This window comes from Rhincodon typus, chromosome 19 (assembly GCF_021869965.1).
Source record: "Rhincodon typus isolate 14 chromosome 19, sRhiTyp1.1, whole genome shotgun sequence".
NCBI classification, from domain to species: domain Eukaryota; kingdom Metazoa; phylum Chordata; class Chondrichthyes; order Orectolobiformes; family Rhincodontidae; genus Rhincodon; species Rhincodon typus.
Window position 1 is genome coordinate 8,849,906 of NC_063350.1, and position 17,092 is coordinate 8,866,997.

The following is a 17,092-nucleotide window of genomic DNA, read 5'->3' on the forward strand; positions in this document are numbered from 1 at the left end:
TGGCCTGCTGTGTTCATCCAGCCCTGCACCTTGTTGTTTCGGATTCTCCAGCATCTGCAGTTCCTACTATATATGTGATAACAAGGCCTGGTGTGTGGAGTAGGGGGCTAGGACATGGGAGGGTTTAGGCTCTAAAATATAAATACACATATAAACCAACATTTTCCCAGCTACCATCAGTTCTGAGGAAGTGTCACTGGACCTACAACGTTAACTCTGATTTTTTCTTCACAGATGCTGCCAGGCCTGCTGAGCTTTTCCAGCAACTTCTGTTTTTGTTCCTGATTTACAGCATCCGCAATTCTTTCAGTTTTTAAAGGGCATTGGGATAGGCAAGAAAATAGAGTTCAGGCCAAAATCTGCTCAGCCATGATCCTATGTAATGGTAGAACAAACTTGAAAGGCTGAATGACCAACTCCTGCTCCTAATTTGTACCTGAAGTCCTGCTGCTCATATCCCATACTATGACCCAATCATCCATCATCTTCCTAACGGTTCATTCACTATGACTTGGAATTCTCATCGATGAGTCTAAATCCCTTTATCACCTCTACCATCCGTTCTGAAGATTTATCCAGTCCTAAAGCCACAAAACTCCAACTCTGATTCCTTGTGCATCTCATCCTCTCTTTAACATACCATTACTGGTCACGTCTTCAGCTTTGGAAATACTTCCTGAATCTCCCAAACTCTTCACCTCTACTTTCTCCTTAAAATCCTACCCTTTCCATTATCTCCTTTGTCATGGCATCCATTTATTTGTGAAGTGTGGAATGAATTTCCTGAGGAAGTGTTGGATGTGGGTAAAATTACAACTTTTAAAAGACATTTGGATAAGTACATGAATAAGAAAGGTTTGGGGGCATATGGGCTAGGAGCAGGCAGGTGGGACTAGTTTAGTTTGGAATTATGTTCAACATGGACTGGTTGGAATGAAGGGTCTGTTTCCATGCTGTATGACTCTATGGCTATGACTCTATGGCTCTAAGTGCCAGGGGACATTTTTCCATAATAAAGGTGCCATATAATTTCAAATAATGTTTGTTCTCAAATCCATATGTTTTCATTCCAGACCCTTCAACCATTGGCAAGAATCTATATCTATCCACTCTGTCCCATACTTTTACGATTTAGATACCTTGATCAAATTACCGCAGCAACTCTCTGATCAGATCAACTCTGTCTGCTAATTCTGGATAAATTCCGCTCTGCTCTGATGGAAAGGCCTACTGTCAGTGTTGTCTGTAATCTAGTGGTTAGACCTTTCAGCTCTGAATCAGAAGGGAGTGGTCTCAATTCTTGCCCCACTCTAGAGAGCTGAGTCCATAAGCTGACCCAGGGCAGCACTGAGGGGAATGTTATGCTGTCAGAGGTAATGGTTTAGGATGGTAAGTGGGCCTCCACATCTTCTCAGATAGCAACTTGCTTTATAGAATGTAATGTAATAAAATATGTCAAGGCAACTTATTATGGCACATAATGCAATATTTGGCCAGATGACAAACAGCTTGGTCAAATCGGTAGGCTTTAAGGAGTGTCTTGAAGGAGAAACCACAGAACGGTCTTGGTGCAAAAGGAGGCCATTTGGCCCATCATGTCCATGCCGGTTCTATTATGTAGTCTCAATCTCCTGCATTTTTCCGATTTCCCTGCAACGCATTTCTATTGAAATCATCATGCCTCTTGAACACCGCAATCAAGCTTGCAATGTAATGAATATGCCTCTGTCTAAGTCTTTTTGATCTATATATCTTTTGCTTACTATGATCTGCCTGTCCTGCTTGTATACAAAGCTATTCACTGTATTTTGGTACATGTGACAATAAATCAATCAAACAACCTACCACATTTTCAGGGATGTGCAAAGGATAAAGAGAAGGAATTAGAGATCAAAGGCTGAAGCAGCTGAAGGCATAGCTATCAAAGGAGGAGTGATTAAAATTGGTAAGGCCCAAGAAGCCAGAGATAGAGGAATTCTGATGTCCTGGAGTGTTGTGTATTTGGAGGAGATTACCTTTTATATCAATATGTTATACGGTCATGTTTTAACTCCTCGCCAAATCAGGACCTCCAACAGTGCAGCACCACCTTAACACTACACTGGGAGTATCAGTATGGATTAACATCTCTTGGGTGGGATGTGAACCCAGGACCTTCTGTCTGAGGTTATAACCAACTAAGCCACATCTAAAGGTGGCAAATGAAATATCCTGGTCATTCATTTTCCAGAGGGTGGTTTGCCAATAGTGTCAACAAAGGACTAAGAGCTTTTTTGTTTGTGTGAACCTATTCAAGAATGGGGTGTAAGGAGGGAAGCTTGTGAAAAGTAGGAGGGAGAAAGGACATCTGGCAAATGGCTTCCCCAAAATCTCCCATCTGAAAGAGAGGGATACACTGCAGTAATATGTCATGCTATATTTTAAGCTTCAGTTTAGAGCCTTCGCAGTAGGGGCTGCTGAGAATGGGGTAAAGACACACCAATAGGACAGAGTAGAACTTTAAGCCTGAAACATAAAAATGGTTTAATGTGTAAGAGACCAGTTGGCCATGAAACAATGTTTATTTGTTTAGCAATGACATGTTTTTCCATGTCGAAAAGGCTGCAATGTTGTAATGTTATTTTAAAGTTGCACAGTTAACTTAGAGTATGGATCTAACTTGGGCTTGGGACAATGAGTTCTGTCTGAATGATTCTTTCCAGTGTTTTTTTTTTCTGAGGGCGGGCTTGCCTGCATCCCCCTGAACTGTGGCTGCAGATTTACACCCTCAGCCTCTCGCACAGCTGCACAATCTCCCAGTTCAGGATGTGTTTCATGCTTTTTACCATGCCTAATTCTTACCAGACCCTCACTTAACAAGCATGTGCTCCAAAAAAAAACAATCTACCGGGGGAGAGAGAGAGAGAGAGAGAGAGAGAAAAATTCCAGTCCCAACACACAAACCGCCTGATCTAAGTGCAAATGTTTAAGTAGGAAAAGCTTGCCTTAGCCCAACGAATGAGCACATTTACCACATTACTCTGATCTATATTTCACACGTGAAAGAATATTTATACCATTGTGTTGAAATCATAGTGGGCCTTTTTTTGAGCTGCAATGTGATATTTGTGCTTCTCAAGATGATAAATAGTTTTTATTAGTAAGGGTCCTTTCCCTGGTTGTAGCAACTATTGTCAGTATCTACTGCTGCTAGAATAGTATGTCATGGGTTAAACATATGATGAGGCCACCTAAGAATCAGACAATAAATTTGCTGCCAGACAATATATATAAATTCCCGTGGATATGCTCTACTGGAGATTGATTCGAAGCTGTCCAAAATGTCTTTCAGTTAGAACCCTAATCACCATCTGAAAGAAAGTATATTCTCAGACCAGACATTCACTTCGCATACTCAAGAGCCCAGTAGTGGAAGGTAAGTGCCTTTTTCTTTCCCCATCACCTGCAATTTTGCGCTCTCCTCTCCTGTTACATTGCGCTGCCTGTGTTTCCTTGCGAGACAGAAACTCTGCTATACCATTCCCGAGTGGGCATTGTTGCTACGCAAAGGTCAGATGGTAAATATCGGCAGGCTATTCCGATGTGGGGGGGGAGACATCAGAGCCAGTCTGGCCCTGACCTCACCTGTCACCTGCCCACATGCACGTTGCAGCAAGGGTCACTAGGTGGTGATCAGGAATGGGTGACTCCGGCTGGTCTTTGTTCTCCTTGACCCAGGGCACTGAAGCCTGCAGTTGGAATCTACTGTCCATGGTTAAGATCAGCTAAGTCAACATTCGTCCAGTCCATTCGTCAAACCTGGGTTTCTCTTCGGTTGTCCAATATTAGACAATGCACTCACACATTAGTCTGTCAGTTTTCTCCTGAAATGACTGTGATCACTGTCTCCCCGTCCACATTAGTTTGTCTGCAGATCCAACTATAGTTTTAGAGAAAGAGCGACTTGCATTTATATGGCACCTATTTGGTGTCCTAAAATGCTTTATGGCCAATTAAGTACTTTTTGATGTTGTTGCAATGTATAGAATGCATCCATAATTTGGACACAACAAGGCCCTTACCCCCTGCCCCAGTAGCAGGATTGATTTAGGTCAAAGGATACATTTTGGCTAGGAGAATTCTCTCACTCTTAAACTTTAGAAAGTGCTGAATGTTTTCATTACCTAAGAGAACATTGACTTAACACCACATCTGAAAATGGCACCTCTGACAGTGCAACATTCTCTCAACATTAAACCGGGAGTGCAGCTTTGACTCAAGTGTCAGGATTGGGATTCAAACCTGTAATATTCAGAAGTGTGAGTATGACCCACTGAGTAATATTGGAAGTGAAAAGTGAGCAGATTTTATTTCTCTATCAGCAACTCCTCCTCACTGCTGCCAACACCACGTGGCAGAGGCAAGAAGATGAGTGTATGATGAATTTAGCTTTCAAACAAAGCAGTATCTCCATATATCTTCCTCACATGGCTATAATCAACCCAGACTCTGGGAACTGGGAGGGGAGGAACTGTGTGTGACTCCTGGTAAACCACCCTCATAAGGTTTACACCTTACTTCTGCTTGTCTGGCAGGATTTCAATTCCAGCCTCTGATTGATTTGAATTAAATTCCTCTGCTAAGACCGACAGTGTGTTTACATGAAACAAGCCAGATAGTGTAACTCACAGCGGAAAACATTAATGTGCAGGAATAGAGCCTGGAGACCAGTGTTCAGGCCAAAGTATGCGCTGTATCAGCCAAGTGCATTTTGTAACCCAACACTGCATTGTCCACGTGAATTTAAACACACAAACCCAATAACAAAATCCCCTGCAGAACTCGTCACTGACAATAAAGAGGACATATATTACAGGGCCAATCAGTTTGGAAATTCATATTGAATTTTATCTTTTAAGGAGAAGTTGCTGATCTCATTTCCTTTTCCTTAAACCAAAAAAAAATCTCCTGATACATGTTTTAGTCAGAACACATTGTTCATGGCATTGGCAAAGCTAAAACCACTTTAAATTTGGACTTGCGCCTCCAGTAATGCTGTCTTGACTTTTACAAACTAAGGCAGTGTGATTTTTAAATGAATATACAAAATTTAGCCAATAACACAGACTCCACACAATATAATACAGTCTGGAGCTGGAGGAACACAGGAGGTCAGGCAGCATCAGAGGAGCAGGAAAGTTGACCTTTCAGGTTTACACCCTTCATCAGGACAGTCCTGGCTGAAAGGTGTAAACCCAAAATGTCGACTTTCCTGCTCCTCTGATGCTGCTTGACCTGCTGGTGTTCCTCCAGCTCCACACTGTATTGACTCTGACTCCAGCATCTGCAGTTCTTGCTATCTCCACACAGTACAAACTTGGGAATGGAATTGTCCCGCGATGGGGAAGGCGGGAAGCATATTTGATTCCATGGCCCAATGGAACAACCATTTAATCAACCATTGTCGCCAAGAGCTGATGATTACGTCCATATCCTGCAGGACGGGAAGAGTTTTATGTCAGTGAAACAAGGTCGATTCAGGCAAATTGTTACTCCACCCTTCACCCCCCCAACAACCACCGCCGCCCCCACCCCCGTCTTTCCTTCACTAACTAATCCAGAACAGCTGCTCACACACATCTCTCCTGAATCACCAGCAGCCTGGTAACTGGGACAGTGAGAGCAAACAAGATGATTTTAAAAGGGCTCCATTGTCTTATGGGATGGAATTATGACATATTGCAATATTGCCCTCACTCTAGCTCCCAGCCCAAATACTCCTCCCTGTATAAATAAAAGAGCCAAGTCTGTATTTTTAGGAACAAAAATTGCTGGAGAAACTCAACAAGTCTGGGAGCAGCTGTGGAGAGAGAGCGAAGTTAACGTTAACATTTCAGTTCTTCTGAAGGGACTGTGGATTTGAAACATTAAACTGCTCTCTTCCATAGATATTGCCAGACCTGCTGAGTTTCTGCAGCAATTTCTGTTTTTGTTTCAATTCTTTGGCATCCATTGTTGTTTGTTTTATTTTATGTTTAGATTGGTACAGACTGCAGTAAACTATAACCAGAATTTCTTTAACATATCAAACATTTCAAGGTGCTTCACGGGATTATAATGACAACAAAGCCACATGTGGTGATGGCTGCACTGGAGATGACAAAAATGGTGATTATGGAGCTAAATTTTAAGGAGCATCTTAAAGTAGAAAAGTGAAGTAGAGAGGCAGAGAAGCATAGGAAGAAAATTCCAGAATTTGTGGACTAGGAAACTGAAGGTACTGCGACCAATTTAGGAGGAAGTAAAATGAGGAACTCAGAGTTTGAAGAGTGCAGATATCTTGGAGGGATGTGGGGCTGAAGGACATTACAGACATAGGGAAGTGCAAGGCCAGGGAAGGGTTTAAAAATATGGTTGAGAATTTTAAAATCAACATATTGCTTGATTAGGAGCTAATGTGGAACAGTGATCCTACAAGTATTAAGGAAATGTGACTTGGTGTGAGTTAAGACATGGGCAGTAGAGTTTTGGATGGTCTCAATTATACAGAGTTCCTAAATGGATTTATTACATAGCCCTATACAGGGCTGACAATTGTTTAAAATTATGGGTTGGAAGTGTAACATTCACAGGATGTTGGGTGTCACTGGCTAGGCCAGCATTTATTACCCAGAGGGCAATTAAGCGTCAGCCACATTGCTCTAGATCTGGGGTCACACTTAGGCCAGACCAGTAGCTTCCTTCTCTAACAGGCATTTGTGAGCCCAATGGGCTTTTTGCAACAGTTAACATCATTAAACTCTTAATTTCAGTTCTTTTTAAAATTGAATTCAAATTCCATCATCTGCTGTGGCGGGATTCAAGAACAAAAACGGAAGTTGCTGGAAAAGCTCAGCAGGCCTGGCAGCATCTGTGAAGAAAAAATCAGAGCTAACGTTTTGGGTCCGGTGACCCTTCCTCAGAACAGAATTCAAACCTGGGTCCCTGGATCCGGAGGATTCATAGTCTCACCATAATACTACTAGGCCATTGCCCCCCTTTGCAGTTGCTAGAAGTAAGCAAGCTGGTTGATTTCCATGACAAGATTTAGTTGCACACATCAGGCATTGAAGCCAACCTTATTCAAATGGCCCGCTTTCAATCTCCCCGGCCTCAACTTTCTCCACCCCTTTCCTGAGGTATTCCCTCTTGCTGAGGTACAATTGCAGAGATGGAAAACATTTAGCCAACTTCAGCAGGATCTTCAACCCAGAGAATATGTCACCACAAGCCCTGTCATGTCTTGACTCATCCCCAATAGGCTCATGCAGGAGACTGAGTTGAGTTGGGTTGAGGTAATAGAGAGCTAGCGGACCAGTGAACTCAGTCACAACAACATGTCAACATTACCCTTGCCACCCCACACTACCACCAGCCTGCAGCCATTTTTCTTGCCCTTTAAACCTGATGTAAGATATGCTGGATGTTCTACCCATGGACCAATACCTTATCAAGTGTGACTCAGGCAAGTCAGGAAGTTATGGAGGTTGAGAGGTGACCTTGTAGAGGTTTACAAAATAATAAGGTGTATAGCTATGGTGAAAGGCAAGTTTTTTTCCCCCTAGGGTGAGGGATTTCAAGACTAGGGGACATAGTTTTAAGGTAAGAGGAGAAAGATTAAAAAAAGACAATTTTTCTGAAGAAGGGTCTAGGCCCGAAACGTCAGCCTTCCTGCTCCTCTGATGCTGCTTGGCCTGCTGTATTCATCCAGCTCTACACCTTGTTATCTCACAATTTTTTGCAGAGTGGTTTGTGTGTGGAATGAACTTCCAGAGGAAGTCATGGGTGCCGGTACAGTTAAAATGTTTAAAAGATATTAGGGTAAGTACATGAATAGGAAAGGTTTGGAGGGATATGGGCCAAGTGGGACTTGTTTGGTTTGGGAACATGGTGAGCATGGACTGGTTGGACTGAAGGGTCTGTTTCCGTGCTGTAGGACTCTATGCGCACACGGTATGCATGAACATGACCAAGGCTGAGGGGGCACTACACAGTCAAAGGTGTGGACGAGAGGTCTAGACTTCCCATCTGCTGCTGAGGTGCGTGTGAAAACATTCCAACAATTCTCTTGCCAAGAGGGGCAGGGGAGTTTCCCATCCAGTCCCGAGACCGTTATTTATCCCGCAAGCAAATCACTAAGAAAACAGATGAGCCTACTGTAATATTAAACACAGAACTGCGGATGCTGGAAATCTGCAATAAAAACAGAAATCTTTGGAAAAACTCAGCAGGTTTGGCAGCATCTGTGGAGAGAGAAACAGAATTAATATTTGAAGTCCAATGACCCATTTTTCAGAACTGGACCCAAAACGTCAACTCTTTTTTTTCTGCTGCCAGACCTTCTGAGTTTCTCCAGCAATTTCTGCTTTTGTTTCAGAATATCCTGCCATTTGTGGGATCTTGCTGCACTTAATTTGGTCGCCACGTTTCCTTAACGGCGACAGTGACTATGCCGGGAAGATAGTTCGCTTTGGGACGTCCCGGGGTGGTGTCAGGCGCTATGCAAACGCAAGGTCTGTCTTTTTAAGACCTTTCTTCACGCCTCCATAAGTTATTTATTAAATCTATTCTTAAAAGTACGAGCACAGCATAGCCCGATACAGAACTTATCTCTCTTTTATTTTTCACATTTTGGTTAGTTTTCTTAAAAAAAATACAGCAGATACAACATAACAACTTAGAAAAGGCCAGATCTCCCCAAATGGAGATAGACTTCAGCATATTTTAAAGTGTCACACTCTGTCTCTTTCTCTCTCTGTAACGCCTTCAACACCAAGCTCTCACTGTATAGTCTGTGGAGTGCAGCAGGATTGGAGCGTTTAGTTCAAAAAAATTCAAAGTTTTTAGTTCGAGGTTTTTCGAAGTGCGAACGAAGGGGTAGAGTGGGAGGGAGCACAGGGGTATCAGAGGCTGTGTCCATGCGCCGTGCAGAAGATTTTCCACCGTGTCTTGTGTTTGCTACCAGCCCCTCTTTGTCGTCTCCCTTTCAGATTGCAGCCTGGTCCGCAGACTGAGTGAAAACCTCTCTCACTCTCTCAGCCTCTGTCTCACTCACTGGCGCTGCATCCGCAAAGTGCCCGGTCCCCTGAGCTTCGAATACCCGCTCTTCCCGTCCTTTTCCTTAACCTGCAAGACAGAAACAAACCGAGCGCTCTCAGTGAACACGAACGAACGAAGAATTTACCAGGCAGTTCACGCATTCGAACGCTGAATGAACAATTTTAGGGTACATTGCATAATCTCTCCCTCTTGCCTTAATAAATCCAAATCCATTTTAAATCGCAGTATAAAATATATCAAATGATATGGTCACTTTAACGATTTTTTCCCCATTAACATATGTAGAATGATAAATGGGTAATATATATTTTAGATACTGATCCCAAATCTTGTACTTCTATAAACTTTCATAACATTTTCAAGATAGAAAATTTAATATGAAAATAACATTTTTTTCTAATTATTTTGAGTTAACAAGGAGTACATTTATGCTTTCACTTAAAGTTTAGCCCTGTCTCTATTTAAAGTCAGACCGTGGTCCACTCCAGAGCTGATCAGGTATCATATTAATGACACGCCGTCTGTAACAGTAGAACTGTAACCAATGTGTAATGTGATACACTCCACATCATTGTTTGTTCTATGTGGGGGTCAGTTAGAGGAAACTCGGCTTCCTGAGAAGTTCCCTGCTTCACCGTCTCTCTCTACACCACGCCCCCCACCCCCTCCACCCCCGGCACACCTGATGTTGCCAGTGTATATTGGTATATTTGTAACAAAAAAATGAAATTGTTGGAGAAACTCAACACATCTGGCTGGATCTGTGCAGAGAGAGAAAGCAGATTTGGCGTTTCGAGTTCAGTTTCTGAGGAAGAGTCACTGAACTCGAAACGTTAACTCTGCTCTGTCTCTCTCCACAGATGATGCCGGACCTGCTGAGGTTTTCCAGCACTTTCTGTTTTGGTTTGAGACTTCTAGCATGGGCCGTTGTTTGTTTTGTTATCCTTGTAACTGGGGGAGACCATTTCTGAAGGCAGTTTGACAGGGAGAGAGGTAAAGTGAAATCCATGAAAAACACATCTCCCAACTTTGAACAAACGAATGAGGTAATTCAATGGCATGCAAAAATAATTCACAAAATAAAAATATACGAATGGGTTAACAGTTAGTGCAGTCACAAACCAGGTTAAATATTGGTGCATTGAGACACAGGAGGTTTAGAAGGGATTTAAGGAAAATGCTTTCATCCAGAGGGTGGTGGAGATCTGGAACTCACTGTATGTGAGGGTGGTAGAGGTAGAAACCCTCACAACATCGAAATATTTCAATGTGCACTTGTGATGCCAAGGCATACAAGGCAATGGACCAAGTGCTGGAAAATGGCATTAGAATAGTTAGTAAGATAACAAGGTGTAGAGCTGGATGAACACAGCAGGCCAAGCAGCATCAGAGGAGCAGGAAAGCTGACGTTTCGGGTCTGGACCCTTCTTCAGAAATTTAGTTAGTTAGTGGTTGCATAGTTAGTGGTTGTTTTTTGACCACCACAGAAATGATGGGCCAATGTCTTTTTTTCTGTGCTGTAGACCTCTATGACTCTGACAGGGCTTAGCTGTTACAATAACATTGTATGCTGACACACCAGCCACTCAACACAATCAGAGCTTACTCTGCAAGACAGGGGGAGTTATTTTTTGTAAATTGGTTTAAAATGAAAGTCAATGATATAACCCAGAGCAGGACAATACAATATTTAAAAATCTGTTTCCATTGGCACATTTATAATGTTATGAATTACAAAAATAAAATTGCTTTAAAAAGAAAATAGTCTTTAAAGTGATGATCCTCTTGGGGAGCCTTCCTTGGGTAGAGAGGCAGCATGAAAAATGTTCTTACCGTGGTACTAAAACAAACAGCACATGTGTAAAAATTATAGGAAAGAGCTATAATGTGTGTAATTGAATTTAGCAGTTTAGGGTGGTGCCATGAACATGAAGTACAATTTTGTTGGGTTTTCAAATGCTGGAAAAATCCATTTAATTTGATACTTCAAATTTACAGCTAACAATTTTTACTGCCATTGTGTAAATAGAGTCAGCAAGTTAAAAAATATAAAAGCTTCAAATCGCTTAATATTTTATTTTGAGGGTGGATATGGATACAAGTTATCATCTGGGACTCAAACACAGCATTTGACCAGCTCTGCAACTTTAAGGAGAGGTGAAATATCTGTTTGAAGTTCCAAGGATCCCGTGGTATAGTGGCGGTATTCCTACTTTAGAGACAGAACGTCCATGTTCAGAATTACAGAATTGTTATGGTCATTTGGCCCATTGCACGTGCATTGGTTCGTTAAAAAAGCATTATTACTTAGTGCCAGTTTCCTGCTTTTTTCCCTTATACCCCTACACATTATTTCTGTCCAAATAATCCAGAGGTCTCTTAAATGCTTCAGTTGAACCGGTCTCCATCACATTTCCAGGCAATGCTCACTCTGTGTAGGGGTTTTTCTTCTACTCTGTCCAGCCCACTCATGATTTTGAAAACCTCAATCAAATCTCCTCTTAGCCCTCTTCTCTCTTTGAAGAACTATCCCCACTTCTTCAGTCTATCCCCATAACTGAAGTTCCTTATCCCTGGAATCATTCTTGTAAACAGTCTTGTTCAAAACCTATCTGTTCTAAATAATGTCTGAACAGGTTATTAAAAAGACTACACTTTAAATTCTGATGAGAGTTATTCATGTCAACCATTAATCTACTAAGCATTTTCAACATTTTGATTTTATTTCAGATTTCCAGCATCTGCAATATCTCACTTTTGTATACTTTATAGGTGATACAGCATTCTTTATGAAATATCTGATTATAAATTAGATGGATCATGTGAACGTAAATCAGTTGGATCGTATAAGCGACCAGATTTACCAAAATATTCATATCTCCAACAGCTGATTACAATCACATGGTCAATCATAATCATGTGCCTATACTGCCAGTTTCACTGGCTATGGTAGATATCTGGACATTTACAGATTTATAGATATTGATATTTATAAGTTGTAGATATTTATAAGAAATATATTTTAGAAAGTTATTAATCACTGTTGGGATCTATTTATCACAAATTTTGTCAATAGATGTTCAACACACAGAAATAAAACATTTTTGAAATAAACATTTAACTTTGTTTGTACTTTACTCTTACTTAGCAATTTAAATTTAATTTTTAAAAATTTTTGGTTATTAATTTTTCTGTTCTATTTCAATATTAAAACATCTTCTGGGTCTAGTCAGTCCTTTTGATTTGGTGATTTCAACATCATTGTTCATGAATAACCTTATATGGGATTGACTAGCAGATGCCTGTGCTAAATGCTCCACCCATTGTTGAGGAATAGACAAAAATTGAGCTCAAGTTCATTCCATTGTCACTGCACTTTACAATTCTTTTCTTTGTTTTTATTTGACACACTGTGAGTTGCTATTTTCTCCCCAGTTCATTGATATCCCTGGTCCACATGGAAGCAGGAAGGTAGGCATCTAACTTTATCTCATCCTTCATGCTCTCACCAAGGGCTTATCCAATGAATAAAAAGAGAAGGCTGGAGTGCGGGCATAGAGATGAACTTGCCTCCAAACATTCCTGTTTTCTTTTGGGATGGGCCAAGTTTCCACTTGGTGTGGAGGTTTTGTTCTTCATTCTTTTCCAGTAAAAGTGAATGTAAATGCATAATGAGATGCTTTATTTTATCACGTTGTCCCTATTCTTTTTCATCAACAGTTTTCTAAAATGCTGGGATTGATTTTCCGCTATGCCACCTTCAGCCTTTATGCAGTTTATATATGCTTACCTTTAATAAGCTTTTAATGCTCTTCAAGAACACCAAAAAGCTCAAACTCTAAAAAATATTCAAACCGCTATTTACACACCAAATAAGTTCTAAACCAGGACTAGTTGACTCTGCAGTTTTATTGACCCTGGATAAATTCCTGAAGCATGTCTCACAAGCAACTTACCGTCGGAGGATGATATTATTAATACATGACAATTGTCTCAAAATGGACTGGAAAAACTGTTAATTTTCGTTGGGCACAGTTCTAATGTGATTCAGATTGAAAATCATTCATATAATTATTTTAATTTTGGAAAGTGTATTCTGAGTTGAATGGGTATTGCTTGGATGGGGTCACATTTTATAAATTTCAATTTAACAAGGTAAATACGCTTGAAATCAATTCTATCTAATTTATAATCCAATTATTATTTTACTTAATGTTACAAATACTTTATCTACAGTGTTGAGACAAAAACCACTGCAACAATTATTAAGTCTTATTATGTTGCTTCTAAGTAAAGGTACAACATTGTGATCTGTTCTGTATCTCTCTCCAAGGTTGCTCGCAAATGTCTGCCACACAAACACATTTTCCTTGACATGTTATATTTGTACTGAATGGAACTATTTCTAGTGTTTATGCAGTGGTTTTCCTGTTGAACAGGTGGACGACATTGGTCTATTATGTCTACAATTAGAGATTGACCCACAAACAGTATTGTGTCTGTACAGCAATGTCTCTGGGGCCTAAAATGCCATTAACAAAATCCTCAAAGATAAATATATATTTTAAAATTGTTCTTAGCATGCTGTGATGAATTAACATTTTCCCTGCCTCTACATTTCACGAAATCAATTTCGTGAGATGATTTGTTAGAGAATTGCAAGAAACGAAGTTTAGTTTTTAAGTAAGAAAATAAACACCAGAGTATGAAAATCAGAAAAGTCAACCCTTATAGCATAAGTTACGTTGTTTCATTTTTATATAAATCTGTGGAATTTGTAATATATATTTCTTTATGTTGTGAAAAAAGTGATCGATTAAATTGGTAAGACATTCGTGGACTCATTAACTTCAAAATTATTTGAGGAATTTTTAAAAAAATTAGGATTTAAGAAGGAATCAATCTCTAATTCTGAGGCTTCACACTCTCGCTTACAGCATATTAAGGATAAGCAGTCAATTAAATGCAAGTAAATAAATTATTACTCGCCTGTAACAATCACCATTTCTGGTAATTTATTGTTGAAAATGAATTACTGTTTATATTTTAATTATCAGTGTTACCAACTAATCTCTTTCTGAAAGTTGAAATCTATTGTAAATGATGGTGAAGGGGTTTAACGTTAGAAAATGGGAGATGGTTATCTTTGTTGTTGATTTGAGCTGGTGCTCTGTGTTGCATGTGATTTCTATCAGCTGCAAATGCCACCACATTTGAATCCCTATTTTGGAAAAGATAATTTGACCAATAGTTGCAAGAAATACTTCTGTGATAGTTTGGAATATATATTCTGGAGTTGACTAAAACAACAAACTGTGGTTTTAAAACTAGGATTCAGACAATTAATTTACTATAAAATGTTATTGCAGGTTCAACATTTAAATGGTCAAGTCCAATTGAAGGTTCTGAACATTTAACCAAGAGTCCATCATTTATTCCCAAAATAATTAAGAGAATAAATTTGGAGTTCATAAAACAAAACATGTGGAAATAATCTCAAAGCAAAAGTAAAATGAAATAAAGCTACTTACTCCAAAATTAATATTAAGTATTAATACCAAAACATGCATTTTAGCAGCAGATACGACAACTTATGTATCAAATTGTCCCACAGCTCACTTCTAAGTTGCAAGCTGTACTTTGGGGTTTGTGCCCAAAAATAGAGGCTGCATGCCAGTTTAACATTGAGGGTGTCCTACACTTTTGGAGGTGCCATCTTTTGGATGAGGCTTTAAATCAAGGCCCTGTTCAGGGGATGTACAAGATCTGTTGGTGTAATTTTGAAGAAAAGAGGACAATTATCCATTAGTCAGTATCTATACCGCAATGAACACAGCACTGAAACAAATTATCCACTTATTTTCACATTTAAGCTTACTGTGCCCAACTAGCCTGGTTGCTGCACTACCTACATCACTACAGTGACCAGGCTTCAAAAGTATTTCATTAGCTGTAAAGCAATTTGAGATACTTTTTGTTTATCACATGCCCTCTATAAATTTGGTCTTTTTTATTTATTTATATCATACCTTTAACATAGGAAGATATCACAAGGTGCTTCAGTAGCAGGTTATGAATCAAAAATTGGCACTGATATAAATTACACCATTACAGTGTAGTCAGTGGGATGTGGGGCTCTTAAAAAAATGATAACAAAAAGAGAGGCAAAGTTGTTTAGGGTCTGAGGCCAAAACGACAACATAAATGCTAAAGTAAAGGGGGTCAGGGATCTCAAGAAAACAAAGATGAATGACCATGGTGTTTTTTGAGAGGGTAAGGCTACAGAAGGTTACTTAAATGTAGTATATGGCAAGAGGGGACTCAATGGATGAACACAGTGATCGGAATTTTAAAGTCATGGTGTTGGACTGGGAAATGCAACAACTAGCACAATAGATCTGATGTTGGGATAAACTTTTTTTGACCAAATATATGGTTACTCCTCTAGAATTGGCATTTATCTTCCTCACACCTCTGTGAAATGAATCAAGATGCTTATCTATGTTAAAGGCGCTGCATAAATGCAAGCTGTTGCTAAGGGCCTCCATATAAAACAATGAGACTACTAGCAGAGCTCTCTGATTAGCTCTGATCCTCACCCCTGAACCTCTGACTGTAAGCTGGCCATTTGAAATACCTTGGGGGAAAAAAAACACAAAGAACTGATACAAATAGATCATTTCGTATCTGTTTGTTAATATATTATCTTTCTAGATGATGTCCTAGCTACCTGAGACATAACAAGAAATCACAAAATGTCAGAAATGAGAGCTCAGATTGAAAGGTAACATCAAAATTGATCCTAGTGCTGTCTTGTAACTGAACCCAAACCCGTGTTTGTTTTCAATAGAGCTGGTCGAAAGGGCGGTGGAATTGGGCTCAAAGTAACTTCCTCTGAATTTTTATTTTCAAAGAGTCGGTGAAAATTTTAATACACATTTGGGAAGGGATGCAAGTCTTATAAGGAAAGTGCAGGGCATGTTTAATTGGACCATCTCAAGAAGAAAAACAACACAAGCATAATGGGCCAAATGGCCTCCATACGCACTGTAGGATTTCAGCCCATGCTGTGCAGTGATACCAATGTCAATGTGTCATTCCAGGCGGCCTGGTTCTCCTGAGTTGTGTGCTCCCGCCACCACAAGAGAAATGCTACCTACCCCTTTCCTCTGGTTGCTCAGGCAGAAGGTGCAGATGGACCTGGGCTGCGAGCTCTCGTACTCATTCTGGCTGCTGTAGACGGTGGCCAGGCACGGCTGACCATCCACACACTCCTCTCCCACCAGCAGGATGTTCCCCAGGTGGGAGATGTAGCTGGACGCCAGGCGGAGGGTCTCGATCTTGGAGAGTTTCCTGTCGGCAGGCTCGGTGGGGATGAGGGTCCTGAGGGCGCTGAAAGCTGTATTCACGCTGTGAGTCCTGTCCCTCTCCCTGGCGTTGGCGGCTTGTCGGTGCTTCACCACCATGGTGCTCTTGGTACAGCCCAGCCTCCTCCGTTTGCGAGAGCCGCCGCAACAGTCCAGGGACTGGTCGGACCCTTCACTCTCATTCGCATCATCGTCGGAGTGAAGACTAATGTCCGGGTAAAAATGCCGGGCAGCGACGGGTCTCAACATGGTGAAAGCCATGGATTCCACCAGCCCCCCCCAGTACGACACACACACATCCAGTCCTCCCCCTCCCCAGCCAACCCGCCCACCCCCTGTCTCCCCGTACTGTCCCCGCACTCTCCCCTCTCCTGACTCTCAGTAACCTCTCAGCTTCTCAATGGGAGTTCTTTACAGGAGACGGCAAACTCTTTAAGAAACAAAAACAAAAGTAACTCCCTCCCGATCCACAGTCTGCAACAGTGCTCCAGGCTTCAGGAACACAACACCCCCCCAGGTCTTATGTCATTCAAATCTGTTGTGATAAAGTCAAAAATCCCTTTATATCCCAGAGGAGGGGCTTGAAGAGACACGCAAGTCGTTCAGAATCCAATAGCAAGGCGCAGTTTATCCCCATCCTCCTGTGA

At 40.8% G+C, this 17,092-nt stretch overlaps 1 protein-coding gene across 1 annotated transcript; it reads right to left on the reverse strand.

The window, feature by feature from the left end:
- Nucleotides 1–8,618: 8,618 nt before the first annotated feature.
- Nucleotides 8,619–16,713, reverse strand: tcf15 (transcription factor 15). The gene is made up of 2 exons (XM_020537269.2): nt 16,239–16,713; nt 8,619–9,144 (listed from the first exon to the last, which is right to left on the reverse strand). The coding sequence occupies exons 1-2, from the start codon at nt 16,704–16,706 to the stop codon at nt 9,070–9,072; spliced, it is 543 nt and encodes a 180-aa protein (XP_020392858.1). The 5' UTR covers nt 16,707–16,713; the 3' UTR covers nt 8,619–9,069.
- Nucleotides 16,714–17,092: the final 379 nt, after the last annotated feature.

Excerpts from the sequence above, each read along its gene's own strand:
- tcf15 (XM_020537269.2), bottom strand. The coding sequence starts at position 16,706 with ATGGCTTTCACCATGTTGAGACCCGTCGCTGCCCGGCATTTTTACCCG. Across the intron at positions 9,145-16,238 it reads TGAGCAACCAGAGGAAAGGG|GTTAAGGAAAAGGACGGGAA; the intron begins GTAGGTAGCATT and ends TCTGTCTTGCAG.